This window comes from Salvelinus fontinalis, chromosome 15 (assembly GCF_029448725.1).
Source record: "Salvelinus fontinalis isolate EN_2023a chromosome 15, ASM2944872v1, whole genome shotgun sequence".
In the NCBI taxonomy this organism is placed as follows: Eukaryota; Metazoa; Chordata; class Actinopteri; order Salmoniformes; family Salmonidae; genus Salvelinus; species Salvelinus fontinalis.
In genome coordinates, this window is record NC_074679.1 from 36,876,180 (window position 1) to 36,893,041 (window position 16,862).

Here is a 16,862-nt window from a genome sequence, read left to right on the forward strand (position 1 = left end):
GTAGCTGCATTTGTTTAAGCTGTTTTCTAGTGACATTTATGCATAACAATGAGCTAAAGAGGCACTCTTGTCAGGACACTATTGTTCAGAGGAGCTAGCCAACAACACAGCTAACACAATAACTCCAAACTGAAGCTGGAAAGACTGCAAACTAGCTAAACTTTGTTTTGTTACCTCTTTTCAATTGACATTTCTTTGTATTTATCCATAAAAATGATTCATGATTTCGACTGGCTGAGAAACGCTTATCTCTCGTCCTGACCCCTACCCATACAGGTTAATTACCATGGGACAGTTGGAGATCGAATTTGAATATTGAAACAACGTTGCAAATGAATATTGAAACAATGTTGCAAATGTCAGGGAGACAGACAGCAAGATTTATACAAATTATCCACTGTTGAAAACTAAATGTTAGTCTAAAATAAATGTGAGATAATGTCTAGATCCATTTTATAGTGGAGATCAAATTTATAACTTAAATAAATTTCAGCCTGTGCTGATGAGACAGTGGATTGCGCAGTCAGGTGGAACAGAGTAAATAAGTATTTTAACTTCATAGATTTAGCCAGTGGTTTACTTGTGGAATAGGCTGGAATGCGCTTCTAACCAATCAGCATTCAGGATTAGACCCACCCGTTGTATAATTAAGTAATAAGGCCTGAGGGGGTGTGGTATATGGCATATATACAACGGCTTAAGCGCCGCTCTATCGTGCATAAATGTATGTTGTCCCCGCACACCAAACACGATCTCAACACGCAGGTTAAAATTTCAAAACAAACTCTGAACCAATTATATTAATTTGGGGACAGGTCGAAAAGCATTAAACATTTTTGGCAATTTAGCTAGCTAGTTTGCACTTGCTAGCTAATTTGTCCTATTTAGCTTACTTGTTGTTGCTTGCTAATTTGTCCTGGGATATAAACATTGAGTTGTTATTTTATCTGAAATGCACAAGGTCCTCTACTGCACCAATGAATCCACAAATAAAACGGTCAACCGAATCGTTTCTAGTTATCTCTCCTCCTTCCGGGCTTTTTCTTCTCTTGACTATATTGCGATTGGCAACATTCATAAATTAGGTGCATTACTGCCACTGGCCTCGTTCGTCTTTCAGTCACCCACGTGGGTGTAACCAATGAGGAGATGGCACGTGGGTACCTGCTTCTATAAACCAATGAGGAGATGGGAGAGGCAGGACTTGCAGCGTGATCTGCGTCAGAAATAGAACTAACTTCTATTATAGCCCTTGGCAAAGCAGACGCTTGTTGGCCGCGCGAGCAGTGTGGGTGCAATAATTGAATAATATAGACTTCTACATTTATTTTGCAACGCTCCCGCACACGACACGAGCGGTGTAGTCAACCTGTTAGCCGTATATTGGCCATACACCACAAACCCCCAAGGTGCCTTATTGGTATTATAAACTGGTTACCAACGTAATTAGAGCATTACAAATAAATGTTTGGTCTTACCTGTGGTATACGGTCTGATATACCACGGCTGTCAGCCAATCAGCAGCATTTAAGGCTCAAACCACCCAGTTTATTGTGTTGGTTATTGTCTTAATGAATCAACAGGAGAAAAATGCTGGATGGCCAGTTGAAGCTGTTTGAGTTTTTCCACGACTGTGAGGAGGTGGAGGCGTGGATCTATGAGAGGTGGCTTCCCCTTCAGTCTGCCAGTCTGGGCAGAGATCTCAGCCAGATCCAGCTGGCAATTCAGAAACACAAGGTCAGACCTTGGTTGCATCACAAATGACACCCTATTCCCTATAGTGCACTACTTTTGACCAGGACCCTCGTCCAAGTAGTGCACTATATAGGGAACAGGGTGCTATTTGGGTCAAGCGTTCTTCAGTCACACAAACAGTGATTATTCAACTTCAAGATTAATTAAGCTTACATAGCAGTCATTATAAACTTAAACCCATGGCATGATACATACTTTGGCATAAGTCTATCTAAATACACTGGCATTTAAACAAATTAAAACACGTAATGTCATAATGTGAACCAAACCCTCACTTTAATGTGTTTGTTGACCCATCGCTGTTTTGGCAGGTTCTTGAAGCCGAGGTGCAGTCTCATGAGTCTCTGTGCTCAGGGGTCGTGAGTAGAGGTCAGGAGATGTGCAGAGGGAAACACCCCAGTGAGGAGGACATCCAGAAGTCGGTCCGGACGCTGAAGAAACAGTGGGAGCACCTGAAGGAGGATGTGGTCAATCGCAAAAACAGACTGCATGCAGCCATCGTTATCAAACAGGTTACAACCTTTAAAACAATGCAGAAATAAAAGTCAGAGAAATAGATGGTTTGACAGAGGAATTACATTTAGGAGTATGTACGTAATAGGCTGGAGTAAGCTACCATAGCTAGTTCATTGACATTCTCTATTTATTTTATAGACCGTGATAGTTGGAATGTAGTGGGGAGGCAGATACAGAGGGAGACAGTGAGGAAGGACTGAGACGGGATTTGTACCCACGTCACTAGGGGTGTATGTGTTTCGGAGTCTGGGGGGCTAACCACTATGCCAGACTCTGGCATGTGATATTCTCCTTTCCACAGAATTAGATAGAACACTAGATTGAACATTAGCATCCTGGCAACATAACTACAGGACAGCCATCTTGGTCAGGGAAAGTTTTGTTTAAATTGTATTATATTATTTATTATCTGTTATTTTGCTCTTCAGTACTTTGCTGATGTGACCGAGGCCAACTCGTGGCTGAGCGACAGGAAGCCCCTCCTGATCAGCGAGGATTATGGGAAGGACGAGTCCTCCACCAGCGCCCTGCTGCAGCGCCACCTACGGCTGGAAAAGGAGATGGGAGCGTACGTTGTGGAGGTGAAACGCTTGGGAGAACAGGCCAAGGGAGCCTCCCAGCTGACCCCGCTCACAGTAAGTTCCCCATCAATCACTGTGGCTTCAGAAAGTATTCACACACCTTGACTTTTTCCTAATTGTGTTGTGTTACAGCCTGAACTTAAAATTGATTAAATATATATTTTCTTTCACTGGCATACACACAATACCCCATAATGTCAAAGTGGAATTATGTTTTGACATTTTTACAAATTAATTAAAAATTAAAAGCTGAAATGTGAGTCAATAAATATTCAACCCCTTTGATATGGCAAGACTAATTAATTCAGGACTTAAAATGTGCTTAACAAGTCACATAATAAGTTGCATAGTCTCTGTACCCCACACATACAATACTGTATTTGTAAGGTCCCTTTTATTAAAAATAAATAAAAATAAAAATGTTTTACTAATTTTAGAATTTTTCTAAAATGACAATTAAATCCATTTTAATCCCGCCTTGTAACAACAAAATGTGGAAAAAGTAAAGGGGTGTGAATACTTTCTGAAGACACTGTAACTACACCACAGTCTTTAAATGTCATTGTGTCATGAATACATCCTCAAACACATTGTTTTTAATAATAAAGAAGTAGCTTATTATTAAAATCCACCCCCATTGACTTCCAAGAGTTGCTGAGGACTTTCATATTTTTCCGCAGGCTGAGGCCCAGCAGAACAAGATGCCCCAGTACAGTGATTCCTCTGGTGACGAGGAGCGATTGACCACACCTGGGGGAGTGACCTCCCTCAGAGGAGCAAAGATCACTCAGACATCTACCCAGACCCATACACAGGAGGCTAATGCCAAGATCAGGTTTAAATACACAAGAGGTACAGATTCTCAACTTCAATAGAATATGGATTATTTATAGAAACAAATTGTAGAAAATATATTGTGAAATGTTTTTCATGTTACTTTTCCACCAATAGGCTTAGTCAAGTTTCTAAGGTAAATAGTCTCTATTTTCCAGGTGTGACGGTGTGGGACCGTGGGGAAATTGTGACTATCCTCAACAGAGACAATGAGGATACGTTTCTAGTGAGGGACAGCAAAGGCAACGAACAGCTGGTGCCAAAGACGTACCTCACAGAGCTCCCATCATCTACAGTAATGCTCACTATTAGCTGTCTTTATGGCCTAGTAAAGCGCTTTATGGCACTTTACCCATTTGATTCATCGCAAGTATAATTGTGTGCCTACATTAACTCATTAACCGAACCGCATAATCTCAGGTGGAGATCAACAACCCCTCAAATTCAAATCTGGACCTCAAAACCAGTTCCACTGTTTTTTCCCCCCTGTATTATTCCCCTCTAGTCGGGGACTGATTTAGACCTGGGACACCTGGTGTGTGAAATTAATTATCAGTTAGAACATAACACCAGCAGAACTCCGGACCTTGTAAGGTAAGATTTGAATACCCCCTGGTCTACACAATTTAAACTTCATAATTTTCCATTTGAAATAGAACACTCCCTCTACACCACCTCCATCCACCAATGGGGTTACTGAAAGCCCCACTAAGAGGGTGAACCGGGCGCGTCGCAGACGTTCCATGCGCCGGGGGACCGCTGAGATCCAGTCCTCTTCGATTCCTGATCCACATTACCAGAGAGAAACCATAGAGAGCACCCAGAGCAGTCTAGACCGGGACTTCAACAGCCTGCACAACCTGGCTAATGTGAGAAATAAGACCTGGGGATTCAGATTTTGTGGGTGAAAAATGGTTTCCCATTGCATCACATAAGCAGTACAGCAATACAAATCATTACACTACATCTAAGTTATCTAAGTTATAACACTACATTTTGTTTTATGCTTTGACATCTTTGATGATGTAGTGGCAGCGGCCAGTACAGAGAATAGGACCCAGAGTGATCATCCTGTAGCACACGTGTAAGTTGTCACATACTGGCACCCAAATTGTGTATTTGTGTCTGATTTCTCCACCATACAGTCCAGGAGGAAAACTCTGGAGGAGACGGTTCGGTTGCACCGCTTCTACAACACCTGTGAGGAGTTTGAGTCCTGGATGGAGGACAAGGAGAACATCCTTAACACCTTCAGTCCTAACTCCGACAACGTGGGTGTGGTGCAGGCCAAATATGAGGTAACAAACCAGCCTCATCACTGAGATTATTCCGTAGCAATTTATTTGAAGGCCACCTACATAAGGACTTCATAACACATTCATAACACACACATAACAAAATAATTAGCAGTACATGAGCGTTTGTCTCTAGTGCTATTATTTACTTGATATAAGAGTTGGAACTCCCCTTCTCATGAACTTCCCATGTTTCAGAACTTTCTGACCGAGCTGGCAAGTGGGAAGGGCCAGCTCGATGACATCACCAGACTGGGGGAGGAGCTAGTGAAGAGCAGACACAGTAAACACAGAGAGATACAGGCCAAGCAAGGACAAGTCACACGCAGGTAGGTGGACTAGCAGAAAACGATTTTGTAATAGTACTGCTGACATCTACTAAGAATAACATGATCAACACAGTTTTTCAGATTAGATAGTTCTTTATTGTCTGTTGTTCACAGAAATGTGTTTTACGTATAGAAAATGCACTGCGTTTTACTGAGATGCACACACAATGTTTAATCATTGAAGAGAGCTGTCCATGTTGTTATTGTTGTTGTTACTGATGTTGTTGATGATTTTGTTGTTCTTGCTAGGTGGGAGCGCATGCAGAAGCTGAAGGATGAGAAGGGCCATGAGCTGCTGAGCACGGCGGATGTGCAATCCTTCCTCCAGAGCTGTGAGGAGGCCCGGGCCCAGCTCATGGAGCAGTTCACCCAGCTGGACACTGTGGACGGTGTGGGTACTACCTCCACAGCCCTGGACACTGAAGAGAGAGCCCAGGCTCAGGCACAAAGAGACATACAGGCCCTGGAGAGGAAGATATCATACCTCAAGAGTGTGGCTAAAATGTAAGGCACAATTGTAAACCTCTATATGTGTCAGACAACCACCACTTGTCCAAGACTTTATACTGTTACTGTTGATGGTTTTGAATGTAATGCCAGTTAGTTATTCATCCATCCATTCATCCACGTTCTATGTATGTGTGTGAACCAGGAAGCAGGACTGCAGCCCAGCAGAGGCCGCAGCCATCATGGAGGAGGTGCGGGGCCTGGAGGCTCTGCTGGAGCAGGTGAAGGGCCAGGCATCAGAGAGACAGAGGCTTCTGGAGGAGGCCAAGCGGCTGCAGCTGTTTCAACAGGAGACCAGGGACCTGCTGCTGTGGGCCGGGGCCGCCCAGGACCGCCTACTGGAGGACGACACAGCCTCGGACGTGACCTCCGCCCAGAACCTCCTGAATGACAACCAGGATCTGAGGATAGAGATCGACGCGCAAAGGGAGAGGTGAAACAGAATTGTGGTTTCTTTCCTTTCTGGAAAGTTTACTTATGTTTATAATAATATGTTATGTGCTGCATGCTGGGACATGGAGGTATCTGATGATGTATTCAGTGCAACTATTTCTCATGTAAGCAGTGTTTCTAAGGTAATTTAGTAGGAGAAGGATAGTTTGTAATGAGACAATAGGAAAGCATACACAGTGGTTTTTTTGTACTGTCCTTTATTTAGTTTCTTACAGACATATTCATGACTCATAATGCTGGGAAAACATACAGTGTCCTGAAAAAGTATTCAGCCCGCCACAAGCTCTTCTTCAAGTAGTCCCCCAGCCCCAAAACCCCATAAAGAAAATACTAAACAATAAAATAATACAAATAAAAAACTGAAATGTCATCATTTTATAAGTATTCATCCCTCTGGCTCAGTACTTGGTTGAACCACCTCTGGCAGTTTTTAAATCTCTTTGAGTTTCCCTCCCCCAATCTGAAGTTGGGTTGTCATCCCATTGACCAGCAGACCACCCCTGCCCCCCCGGATTCCAGGGCCCCCGAGAGACCCATCTTTCGAAAAGAGCCCACAGAACAGAAGCAGATCAACCGCCAAAAGCATTTCCAACACCCTCACCTCGATCTGTATTATATATAGTTATCAAAACACACAGAACCAGTCAAAAGTTTGGACACCTACTCATTCAAGTTTTTTAAACAAAAAAATTTATAAAAAAATGTAATTCTTTTCTACATTGTAGAATAATAGGGAATACATCAAAACTATGAAATAACACATATGGAATCTTGTAGTAACCAAAAAACTGTTAAACAAATCAAAATATATTTTATTCTTCAAAGTAGCCACCCTTTGCCTTGATGACAGCTTTGCATACTCTTGGCATTCTCTCAACCAGCTTCGCACATATGCTGAGTATTTGTTGGCTGCTTTTCCTTCACTCTGTGGTCCAACTCATCCCAAACCATCGCAATTGGGTTGAGGTTGGGTGATTGTGGAGGCCAGGTCATCTGATGCAGCACTCCATCACTCTCCTTCTTGGTCAAATAGCCCTTACACAGCCTGGAGGTGTGTTGGATCATTGTCCTGTTGAAAAATAAATGATAGTCCCACTAAGTGCAAACAAGATCGGATGGCGTATATCGCTGCAGAATGCTGTGGTAGCCATGCTGGTTAAGTGTGCCTTGAATTCTAAATAAATCACTGACAGTGTCACCAGCAAAGCACCCCCACACCATCACACCTCCTCCTCCATGCTTCATGGTGGGAACCACACATTCAGAGATCATCCGTTCACCTACATACTCTGCGTCTTACAAAGACACACCGGTTGGAACCCAAAATCTCAAATTTGGACTCATCAGACCAAAGGACAGATTTCCACTGGTCTAATGTCCATTGCTCGTGTTACTTGGCCCAAGCAAGTCTCTTCTTATTATTGGTGTCCATTTGAGGTGCAGTTAACTCTAATGAACTTATCTTCTGCAGCAGAGGTAACTCTCGGTCTTCCTTTCCTGTAGTGATCCGCATGAGAGCCAGTTTCAAATAAAGCGCTCCATGGGTTTTCAAATCAAATTGTATTTGTCACATGCACCGAATACCACAGGTGTAGACCTTACAGTGAAATGCTTACTTACAAGCCCTTAAACAACAATGCTTTAATTAAGAAGTAAAAAATTGAAGAAAAAAAAATCAGAGTAACAAATAATTAAACAGACACAGTAAAATAGTGAGGCTATATACAGGGGATACCGGTACAGAGTCAATGTGCGGGGGCACCGGTTATTCGAAGTAAATGAGGTAATAATGTACATGTAGGTGGAGTTAAAGTGACTATGCATAGATAATAACTAGAGAGTAGCATCAGCATAAAATAGGGGTCTGGTTATTCCTTTGATTAGCTGTTCAGGAGTCATGACTTGGGGGTAGAAGCTGTTAAGCCAATTGAACCTAGACTTGGCACTACGGTACCGCTTGCCGTGCATTAACAGAGAGAACAGTCTATGACTAGGGTGACAATTTTTAGGGCCTTCCTCTGACATCGCCTGGTACTGAGGTCCTGCATGGCATGAAGTTTGGCCGTAGCACTACCCTCTGTAGTGCCTTGTGCTCGGAGCCCGAGCAGTTGCCATACCAGGCAGTGATGCAACCAGTCAGGATGCTCTTGATGGTGCAGCTGTAAAACCTTTTGAGAATCTGAGGACCCATGCCAAATCTTTTCAGTCTCCTGGGGGAATAAGTTTTGTCGTGCCCTCTTCACGACTGTCTTAGTGTGTTTGGACCATGATAGTTTGTTGGTGATGTGGACACCAAGGAACTTGAGGCTCTCAACCTGCTCCACTACAGCCTAGTCAATGAGAATGGGGGTGTGCTCGGTCCTCCTTTTCCTGTAGTCCACAATCATCTCCTTTTTCTTGATCACGTTGAGGGCGAGGTTGTTGTCCTTGCACTACACGGCCAGGTCTCTGACCACCTCCCTATAGGCTGTCTCATCGTTGTCTGTGATCAGGCCTACCACTGTTGTGTCATCGGCAAACTTGATGATGGTGTTGGAGTCGTGCCTGGCCATGCAGTCATGAGTGATCAGGGAGTACAGGAGGGAACTGAGCACGCACCCCTGAGGGGCCCCCGTGTTGAGGATCAGCGTGTCGGATGTGTTGTTACCTACCCTTTACCTCCTGGGGGTGACTCATCAGGAAGTTCAGGATCCAGTTGCAGAGGGAGGTGTTTAGTCCCAGGGTCCTTAGCTTAGTGATGAGCTTTGAGGGCACTATGGTGTTCAACGCTGAGCTGTAGTAAATGAATAGCATTCTCACAGGTTTTCTTTTTGTCCAGGTGGGAAAGGGCAGTGTTAAGTGCAATAGAGATTGCATCATCTGTGGATCGGTTAGGGCGGTATGCAAATTGAAGTGGGTCTAGGGTTTATCGGAAAATGGTGTTGTGAGCCATGACCAGCCTTTCAAAGCACTTCATGGCTACAGACGTGAGTGCTACGGGTCGGTAGTCATTTAAGCAGGTTACCTTAGTGTTTTTTGGCACAGGGACTATGGTGGTCTCCTTGAATATTACATATTTAGTTAGGGACAGGTTGAAAATGTCAGTGGAGACACTTGGCAGTTGGTCAGCGTATGCTCGAGTACACGTCCTGGTAATCCGTCTGGCCCTGCGGCCTTGTGGATGTTGACCTGTTTAAAGGTCTTAGTAACATCGGCTACGGAGAGTTTGATCACACAGTCGTCCAGAACAGCTGATGCTCTCATGCATGTTTCAGTGTTACTTGCCTCGATGTGAGCATAGAAATAATTTAGTTCGTCTGGTAGGCTTGTGTCACTGGGCAGCTCGCGGCTGTGCTTCCCTTTGTAGTCTGTAATAGTTTGCAAGCCCTGCCACATCCGACGAGCATCGGAGCCGGTGTAGTCAATCTTAGTCCTGTTTTGAAGCTTTGCCTGCTTGATGATTCGTCGGAGGGCATAGTGGGATTTCTTATAAGCTACCGGGTTAGAGTACTGCTCCTTGATAGTGGCAGCTCTGCCCTTTAGCTCAGTGCGGATTTTGCCTGTAATCCATGGCTTCTGGTTAGGGTATGTACGTACGGTCACTGTGGGGACAACGTTATCGATGCATTTATTGATAAAGCCAGTGACTGATGTGATGTACTCCTCAATGGCATCGGAGGAATCCCTAAACATATTCCAGTCTAGAAAAATAGTTCTGTAGCTTAGCATCTGATTCATCTGACCACTTTCTTATTGACCGAGTCACTGGTGCTTTCTGCTTTAGTTTTTGCTTGTAAGCAGGAATCAGGAGGATAGAATTATGGTCAGATTTGCCAAATGGAGGGTGAGGGAGAGCTTTATACACGTCTCTGTGTGTGGAGTAAAGGTGGTCCAGAGTTTTTTTTCCTTCTGGTTGCACATTTAACACGCTGGTAGAAATGAGGAGTGCCGCCTCTGGATGAGCGTTTTCCTGTTTGCTTATGGCCGTATACAGCTCATTAAGTGCAGTCTTAGTACCAGCATTGGTTTGTGGTGGTAAATAGACAGCTACGAAGAATATAGATAACTCTCTTGGTAAATAGTGTGGTCTACAACGTATCATGAGATACTCTACCTCAGGCGAGCAAAACCTTGAAACTTCATGAGATTTTGTGTACCGGCTGTTTACAAATATACATAGACCACCACCCCTTGTCTTACCAGAGGCCGCTGTTCTATCCTGCTGAAAAAGCTTAAAACCTGCCAGCTGTATGTTATTCATGTTGTCGTTCAGCCATGACTCGGAGAAACATAAGATATTACAGTTTTAATGTCCCGTTGGTAGGATATACGCGATCGTAGTTCGTCTATTTTATTTTCCATTGATTGTATGTTGGCTAATAAGACTGATGGTAAAGGGAGATTACCCGCTCTGTGTAGGATCCTTACAAGGTACCCAGAGCTTTGTCCCCGATATCTCCATTTCTTTCTCCTGCAAATGACGGGGATGAGGGCCTTGTCGGGCGTCTGAAGTAAATCCTTCCCATCCGAAGAATACGTATTCTTCAATGAGCCAGTTTGTGCTCTTCTGTGAAGGGAGTAGTACACAGCTCTGTACGAGATCTTCAGTTTCTTGGCAATTTCTCGCATGGAATAGCCTTCATTTCTCAGAACAAGAACAGTCTGACAAGTTTCAGAAGAAAGTTCTTTGTTTCCAATGTCAAGTCCTAGCTGATGGAGCTCAGGTACACCCACTTCCCCTGAAACACACACATGATGTTCTCCCTTTGTGACCATTTTCCCAAGTATCTCTGAGCAGTCAGACCTTTGATCATTCCATGCCACCAGGGCCACAATACGTTTCCCACTCTCTAATTATCTGAGTGTGACCCCCTCCCTATGGGTTACTGCAGGTAGTGTTGCCAGCAGTGCCACTACCTGGGTGGGGGCACCCCACTGAAATCCGCCCCGGCTAGGTACTAGGTCATCAAGGTTCTCATTAGCAGCTTTGAGAAATTTCTTGTATATTATGCTCACCCATCAGGGGGCTTTGCCAGGCAGGCTCAGAATCTTGAAGGGGTGGTGCTGCTTTAGTAGGTCTCTGATCGCATTTATCTTTCTGTTTTGGCTGCCTATCGGCTACTTAGAGTTGGCCCATAAAACAGATTAGGACTTCTGCTTAGTGTATGGGTCGTTCAGATCGGTGTATAGGGTTGGAGACCGTTCCATCATGATAGGACAATAAAGAAATCAACTATATTTAACATTTATTTTAAAATGTATAACCCATATCTGCACACAATTGAAAGCTCTCTCTTATAACCTCTGAGACACACACAAGTCTCTTAACTTTGCACACAGTGATGGAGCACTGTGTTTTGGATCATTGTCATGTTGAAAGACCAACTTCTTCTGCAGTTTGATTGTTGTGGTAGAGGGGCGCAGATTTTTATCTAGTATGTCTCTGTATTGTGCGCCATTTATCCTCTCATCACTCCTGACAATATTGCCAGTCCCTGCTGCTGAAAAGCATCCCAATAACATGATGCTTCCACCACCATACTTTACGGTGGGGATGGTGTTACCTGGCTGGTGTGCAGTGTTTGACTTGTGCCACACATACCGCTTAGCGTTCAGGCCAAAAAAGTCCACTTTAGTCTCTTTCTTTTGAAAGTCTCCACCATACTTTGGGACCATACAGAGAGAGCAGTATCTATCCTCACAGATTCATTTAAAGCAGGTGATCCACTAATTTCTTACACAAGTGGAGTCCATCAACAAATTGTGTGACTTGTTGTGGTAATATATTACACCTGAGCAAATTTAGACTTGCAATTACAAAGGGTATGAATACCTTTTTTAATCTGATCATTTCTGTTTTTCATTTTTAGGACATTGTTGAAAGCTTTTGGAATTTATATTTTTATTTGACATGGTGCTCTAGGCTTTGTGGATCAGTTGTAAAACAATCTGAGACAACAAAATATGGTAAAAGTGTTGGGGGGTGAATACTTTTTTTTAAGGCACTATGTGTGACACATTTTTTGTAAATGTCACTGTAACGTACTTGTATTCGTCTAACTAAAAGGGTGAAAGACATAGAGAAACTTGGAAAGTCTCTTGAGGAACAATCAAGGGGAAACCGAGGTGTGAAGGACATCCAGCAGACGCTGGGAAAGCTGAGCCAGGAGTGGACCAAGCTGGACAAACTGTGGGGCAGTAGGAACAGGAGGCTGGAACAGGGGGTGGAGCTACAGAAGCTGAATCAGGAGGCTGACCGTATCGAGGCAGCCCTGTCTGGGCATGAGGCCAGGCTGAAGGTCAAAGACCTGGGGGTAAGATAAAATATACTGTACACTGTTATACAATTAATGGAAATATAATAATTAGCCTTATGGTATGTGGCGATGGATGTGTCTTTGTGTATGTATGTGTGTTTGTTCAGGTAAGACCACTTCTGTTCTCATGCAGTGTGTTTGTCTCTCCCTCTCTGTGCTCAGGACTCTGTAGACAATGTCCACAGTCTGTTGGGCAGACAGGAGGAACTGGAGGGCCTACTGAATTCTCTGGACCAACAGATCAGCCTCTTCCAAGACAAGAGCAAGGAACTCGTCAACAAACGACACTTTGCTGCCAAACAGTAAGACTTATGTTGATGACCAGTTTGGAGACATTTACCCCAAATGTATAGGAAATGTGTAGCAGTGAACAATGTATTGTTCAAATTATTCAAAAAACATTGAAATAATTAAAAAAAAATGTTTTTTTACTTTTTAGAATACAGGAGAGGTCACAGAATATTCAAGAGCGCAATAAGAAGCTTGGAGAGAGCTGCAAACGAAGACGGACCCTCCTGCTTGATTCACATAAGTATCAGGTACACTTGATATAGAAACCCACATTTTGTGTTCCTTTTACAGTGTCAGTTATGCGCTTGAACATTTCTTATGTGTTTGTCATCAGGAGTTCCAGAGAGATGCTGAAGAAATGCTGTTGTGGATGGAGGAGAAGTTCAAGATAGCTGAAGACGAGTCGTACCGGGACCCTACCAATATCCTCCGCAAGCTGAAGAGACATGAAGCAGCTGAGAAAGAGATGCAAGCTAACCAAGTGTGGCTAGACAGACTCACACAGGTATCACAGGGCTTTCCCCATTCTATCCTTTCGATACCTAATGGCTCATAATAACACCTTCTCTCATCTGTTCGAATCGTGGCGAAACTACAACAAAAAAAGCACTATAAAGAAGAAGAAAAAGTCTGTTCACTGTTTGTTGCTCCCACTTCTTAATAATGCTAATGGTGATACAGATGGAAAGTTTCAACCAACGTGATAGTAAACTTGACAAACATTCAGTAAAACTAGACCACTTAACCAGTTGGGGGAGGACATGCTTGTGGATGAGCACTACCAGAGCCAAAGCTTTAGGATGAAGGCCTCCTACTGTAGCCTAATCGCTTTCCATTCGTTTGGGGAGCAAATGCTACTGTTACTGTACTGCTATATTGTACTGTAAGTTAACCGGTTGTCTGGTTCCATCAGTTGGGAGAGGAGATGCTTTCGGAGGAGCACTACGAGAGCCAGAACATCAGGAGGAAGTCTACCCAGGTTAACAGTCGCTGGGTCAGGCTCCAGGGGAAGATGACTGAGAGAGGAGACAAGCTGAGACAGGCCGGACAGCAGGAGCAGCTCATGGAGCTACTGCAGGTAACACACTAACAACCTCAGTCTACACTACCTGGAACTACAGGTAACACACTAACAACCTCAGTCTACACTACCTGGAACTACAGGTAACACACTAACAACCTCAGTCTACACTAACAACCTCTACACTACCTACCTGGATCTAGTTTTCCTATCGATTTGTGTGAAAGAATGCTGTAGATAAATGTGGGTAGCACACTTCATTTTATTTTTCAGTATATACCTAGTTAATTCTTTACCATAAATTGAAATGTGTTGATGATGCTTATGTTGCCTATCCTAATTTGGTCTCGTCCACCAGCCAGCTCTCTCTCTCTCTATCTATATGAGGTAGCAATTGAACCTGAGAACAAGGTAAATTGTAATCACATTGTTCCCAGGATGCCAAGCTGAAGATTGACGCCATCCAGAGGATGTTGCAGAACGCAGCCAAAGGTCACGACCTTCGCTCCAGCCGCCAGCTGTTGAAGGAGCACCAGCAGCTAGAGGCCGAGGCCCAGGAACTGGCTGACAAGATCAACACCATCGTGACCCGGGCCAAGCACCTGGCCACTAACCACTTTGACTCCCAGAGGATCCTTCAGGAGACAGATACGTACATGAAGCTGTAAGTAGTAAGGACTGATTAATATGATCTGTAAGTAGTAGCAGTAAAGCAGTCCACTGATCGATCCATTGATTGATCCATTTACTGATTGATTCAATAATGCATTGAATTAGCTAACCTAGTTCTCTTTCTAGGGCCCAGAGTTTTTCCTGTTCAGGTTAACATGGTCTGAAAAAACATCTGTCCCCTGTTCATAATCAGTGTGGATATTTTTGAGACACCATCTCTGTATGCAGGTTCAAGTCGCTGCAGAAGCCTCTGGATCGTCGCAGGGCCCAGCTGGAGGCGTCCGTGGCTCTGTTTGGCTTCTATCATGATGTAGACATAGAACTCTCCTGGATAACCGAACACTACCCATCCACTGGCTCCACCAACTATGACAAGTCCCTGGCAGGGGCTATCAACCTCATGCAGAAACATAAGGTATCAGTCTGGTAACAAGAAAATAATGACAAAGTTTGATTTACATTTTATATCTAGTCATTTTGTTGCTTCTTATCCAGAGTGACTCTCATCCAGTCTTTTTGGTTAGTTTGTTTCCTGCCCAGGGTGGACAGATGTAAATGAGTTAAAGCTAGTGCAATATATGTGTTGTGCATCGTCCCTGACAAAAATCAAATGTGTGTTCTGTGATCAGGAGCTGCAGGCTGAAGTGAACGCTCACCGTAAACACTTGAACCGGATCCTGGAGAAGGGGCAGAGCTTGGAGAAGTCCAGCCAATATGATGGAGAGGAAGTCCAGCAGAGGAATACACACCTGGCCACAGAGTGGGAGGGGCTAGAGGCAGCCTGTGACAAGAGGGCCATCCACCTGAACAGGGCCATCACTAGAGAACAGGTAGGGCCAACAGGAAAGCAGAATCCTGATTGTGATGGATCCAAAGAGGTTTTATTCATGATTATACAACAGGTGATTCTAATCCTGAATGCTGATTGGTTAAAACCGGATTCCAGCCGGTGTCTATTTCACAAGTTACCACCGGCTAAATCTGTGACGTTAAAATACCTATTTACTCTGTTCCATCTGACTGTGCAATCCACTGTCTCATCAGTCCAGCCAGGCAATTTATAATCACGATCTCCACTATAAAAAGCATCTAGAGATTATCTCACATTTCTTTTAGACTGTACCTCTGAAGGTCAATAATCATTATACCTCATCACTGTACTCTTTTGCTCCTAGATCTTGCTTGACTGTGCGGAGCTGGAAACCCGTCTCTCTGAGACTCTAGCTTTGGTCAGCACTGATGAGTATGGCAAGAACGATCTAGCCACCCAGAGCCTTATCAAGCAACATCAGGTACTGTAACCCCATTCTCCTGTTCTCTTGTGTTTGCCTGGCTGTATTCAAACTATACGTCGCTGTCAACAGTTCTGTTGTTTGGATATAGCTGTTTTGGATAAAGCCATCTGCTGAATGGCCATAGTATTCTGTGATAGTCAGAGGAGTTGGTTAAAGCATCTACAGATCTAGGGACCACTGTCTAATGCATCTGCACCTTGAGGAGCATGGTGTCTAATGCAGCTGCACCTTGAGGGGCATGGTGTCTAATGCAGCTGCACTGTGAGGGGCATGGTGTCTAATGCAGCTGCACTGTGTGGAGCATGGTGTCTAATGCAGCTGCACTGTGAGGAGCATGGTGTCTAATGCAGCTGCACTGTGAGGAGCATGGTGTCTAATGCAGCTGCACTGTGAGGAGCATGGTGTCTAATGCAGCTGCACTGTGAGGAGCATGGTGTCTAATGCAGCTGCACTGTGAGGAGCATGGTGTCTAATGCAGCTGCACTGTGAGGAGCATGGTGTCTAATGCAGCTGCACTGTGAGGAGCATGGTGTCTAATGCAGCTGCACTGTGAGGAGCATGGTGTCTAATGCAGCTGCACTGTGAGGAGCATGGTGTCTAATGCAGCTGCACTGTGAGGAGCATGGTGTCTAATGCAGCTGCACTGTGAGGAGCATGGTGTCTAATGCAGCTGCACTGTGAGGAGCATGGTGTCTAATGCAGCTGCACTGTGAGGAGCATGGTGTCTAATGCAGCTGCACTGTGAGGAGCATGGTGTCTAATGCAGCTGCACTGTGAGGAGCATGGTGTCTAATGCAGCTGCACTGTGAGGAGCATGGTGTCTAATGCAGCTGCACTGTGAGGAGCATGGTGTCTAATGCAGCTGCACTGTGTGGAGCATGGTGTCTAATGCAGCTGCACTGTGAGGAGCATGGTGTCTAATGCAGCTGCACTGTGAGGAGCATGGTGTCTAATGCAGCTGCACTGTGAGGAGCATGGTGTCTAATGCAGCTGCACTGTGAGGAGCATGGTGTCTAA

General features: G+C 44.3%; 1 protein-coding gene across 2 annotated transcripts in view; it reads left to right on the top strand.

Moving 5' to 3' along the window:
- sptbn5 (spectrin, beta, non-erythrocytic 5) overlaps positions 1–16,862 on the top strand; it is a 61,784-nt gene that overhangs the window by 16,876 nt on the left and 28,046 nt on the right. For both annotated transcript variants that reach the window (XM_055863618.1, XM_055863617.1), the window contains 19 exons: positions 1,584–1,737; positions 2,067–2,267; positions 2,700–2,906; positions 3,533–3,704; positions 3,845–3,981; positions 4,343–4,555; positions 4,832–4,984; positions 5,180–5,310; positions 5,560–5,814; positions 5,963–6,250; positions 12,317–12,563; positions 12,729–12,868; positions 13,006–13,105; positions 13,192–13,362; positions 13,771–13,935; positions 14,316–14,542; positions 14,779–14,965; positions 15,180–15,380; positions 15,726–15,842. In XM_055863618.1, coding sequence (XP_055719593.1) covers positions 1,584–1,737; positions 2,067–2,267; positions 2,700–2,906; positions 3,533–3,704; positions 3,845–3,981; positions 4,343–4,555; positions 4,832–4,984; positions 5,180–5,310; positions 5,560–5,814; positions 5,963–6,250; positions 12,317–12,563; positions 12,729–12,868; positions 13,006–13,105; positions 13,192–13,362; positions 13,771–13,935; positions 14,316–14,542; positions 14,779–14,965; positions 15,180–15,380; positions 15,726–15,842 — 3,466 coding nt within the window. The remainder of the gene's footprint in view (positions 1–1,583; positions 1,738–2,066; positions 2,268–2,699; positions 2,907–3,532; positions 3,705–3,844; positions 3,982–4,342; positions 4,556–4,831; positions 4,985–5,179; positions 5,311–5,559; positions 5,815–5,962; positions 6,251–12,316; positions 12,564–12,728; positions 12,869–13,005; positions 13,106–13,191; positions 13,363–13,770; positions 13,936–14,315; positions 14,543–14,778; positions 14,966–15,179; positions 15,381–15,725; positions 15,843–16,862) is intronic.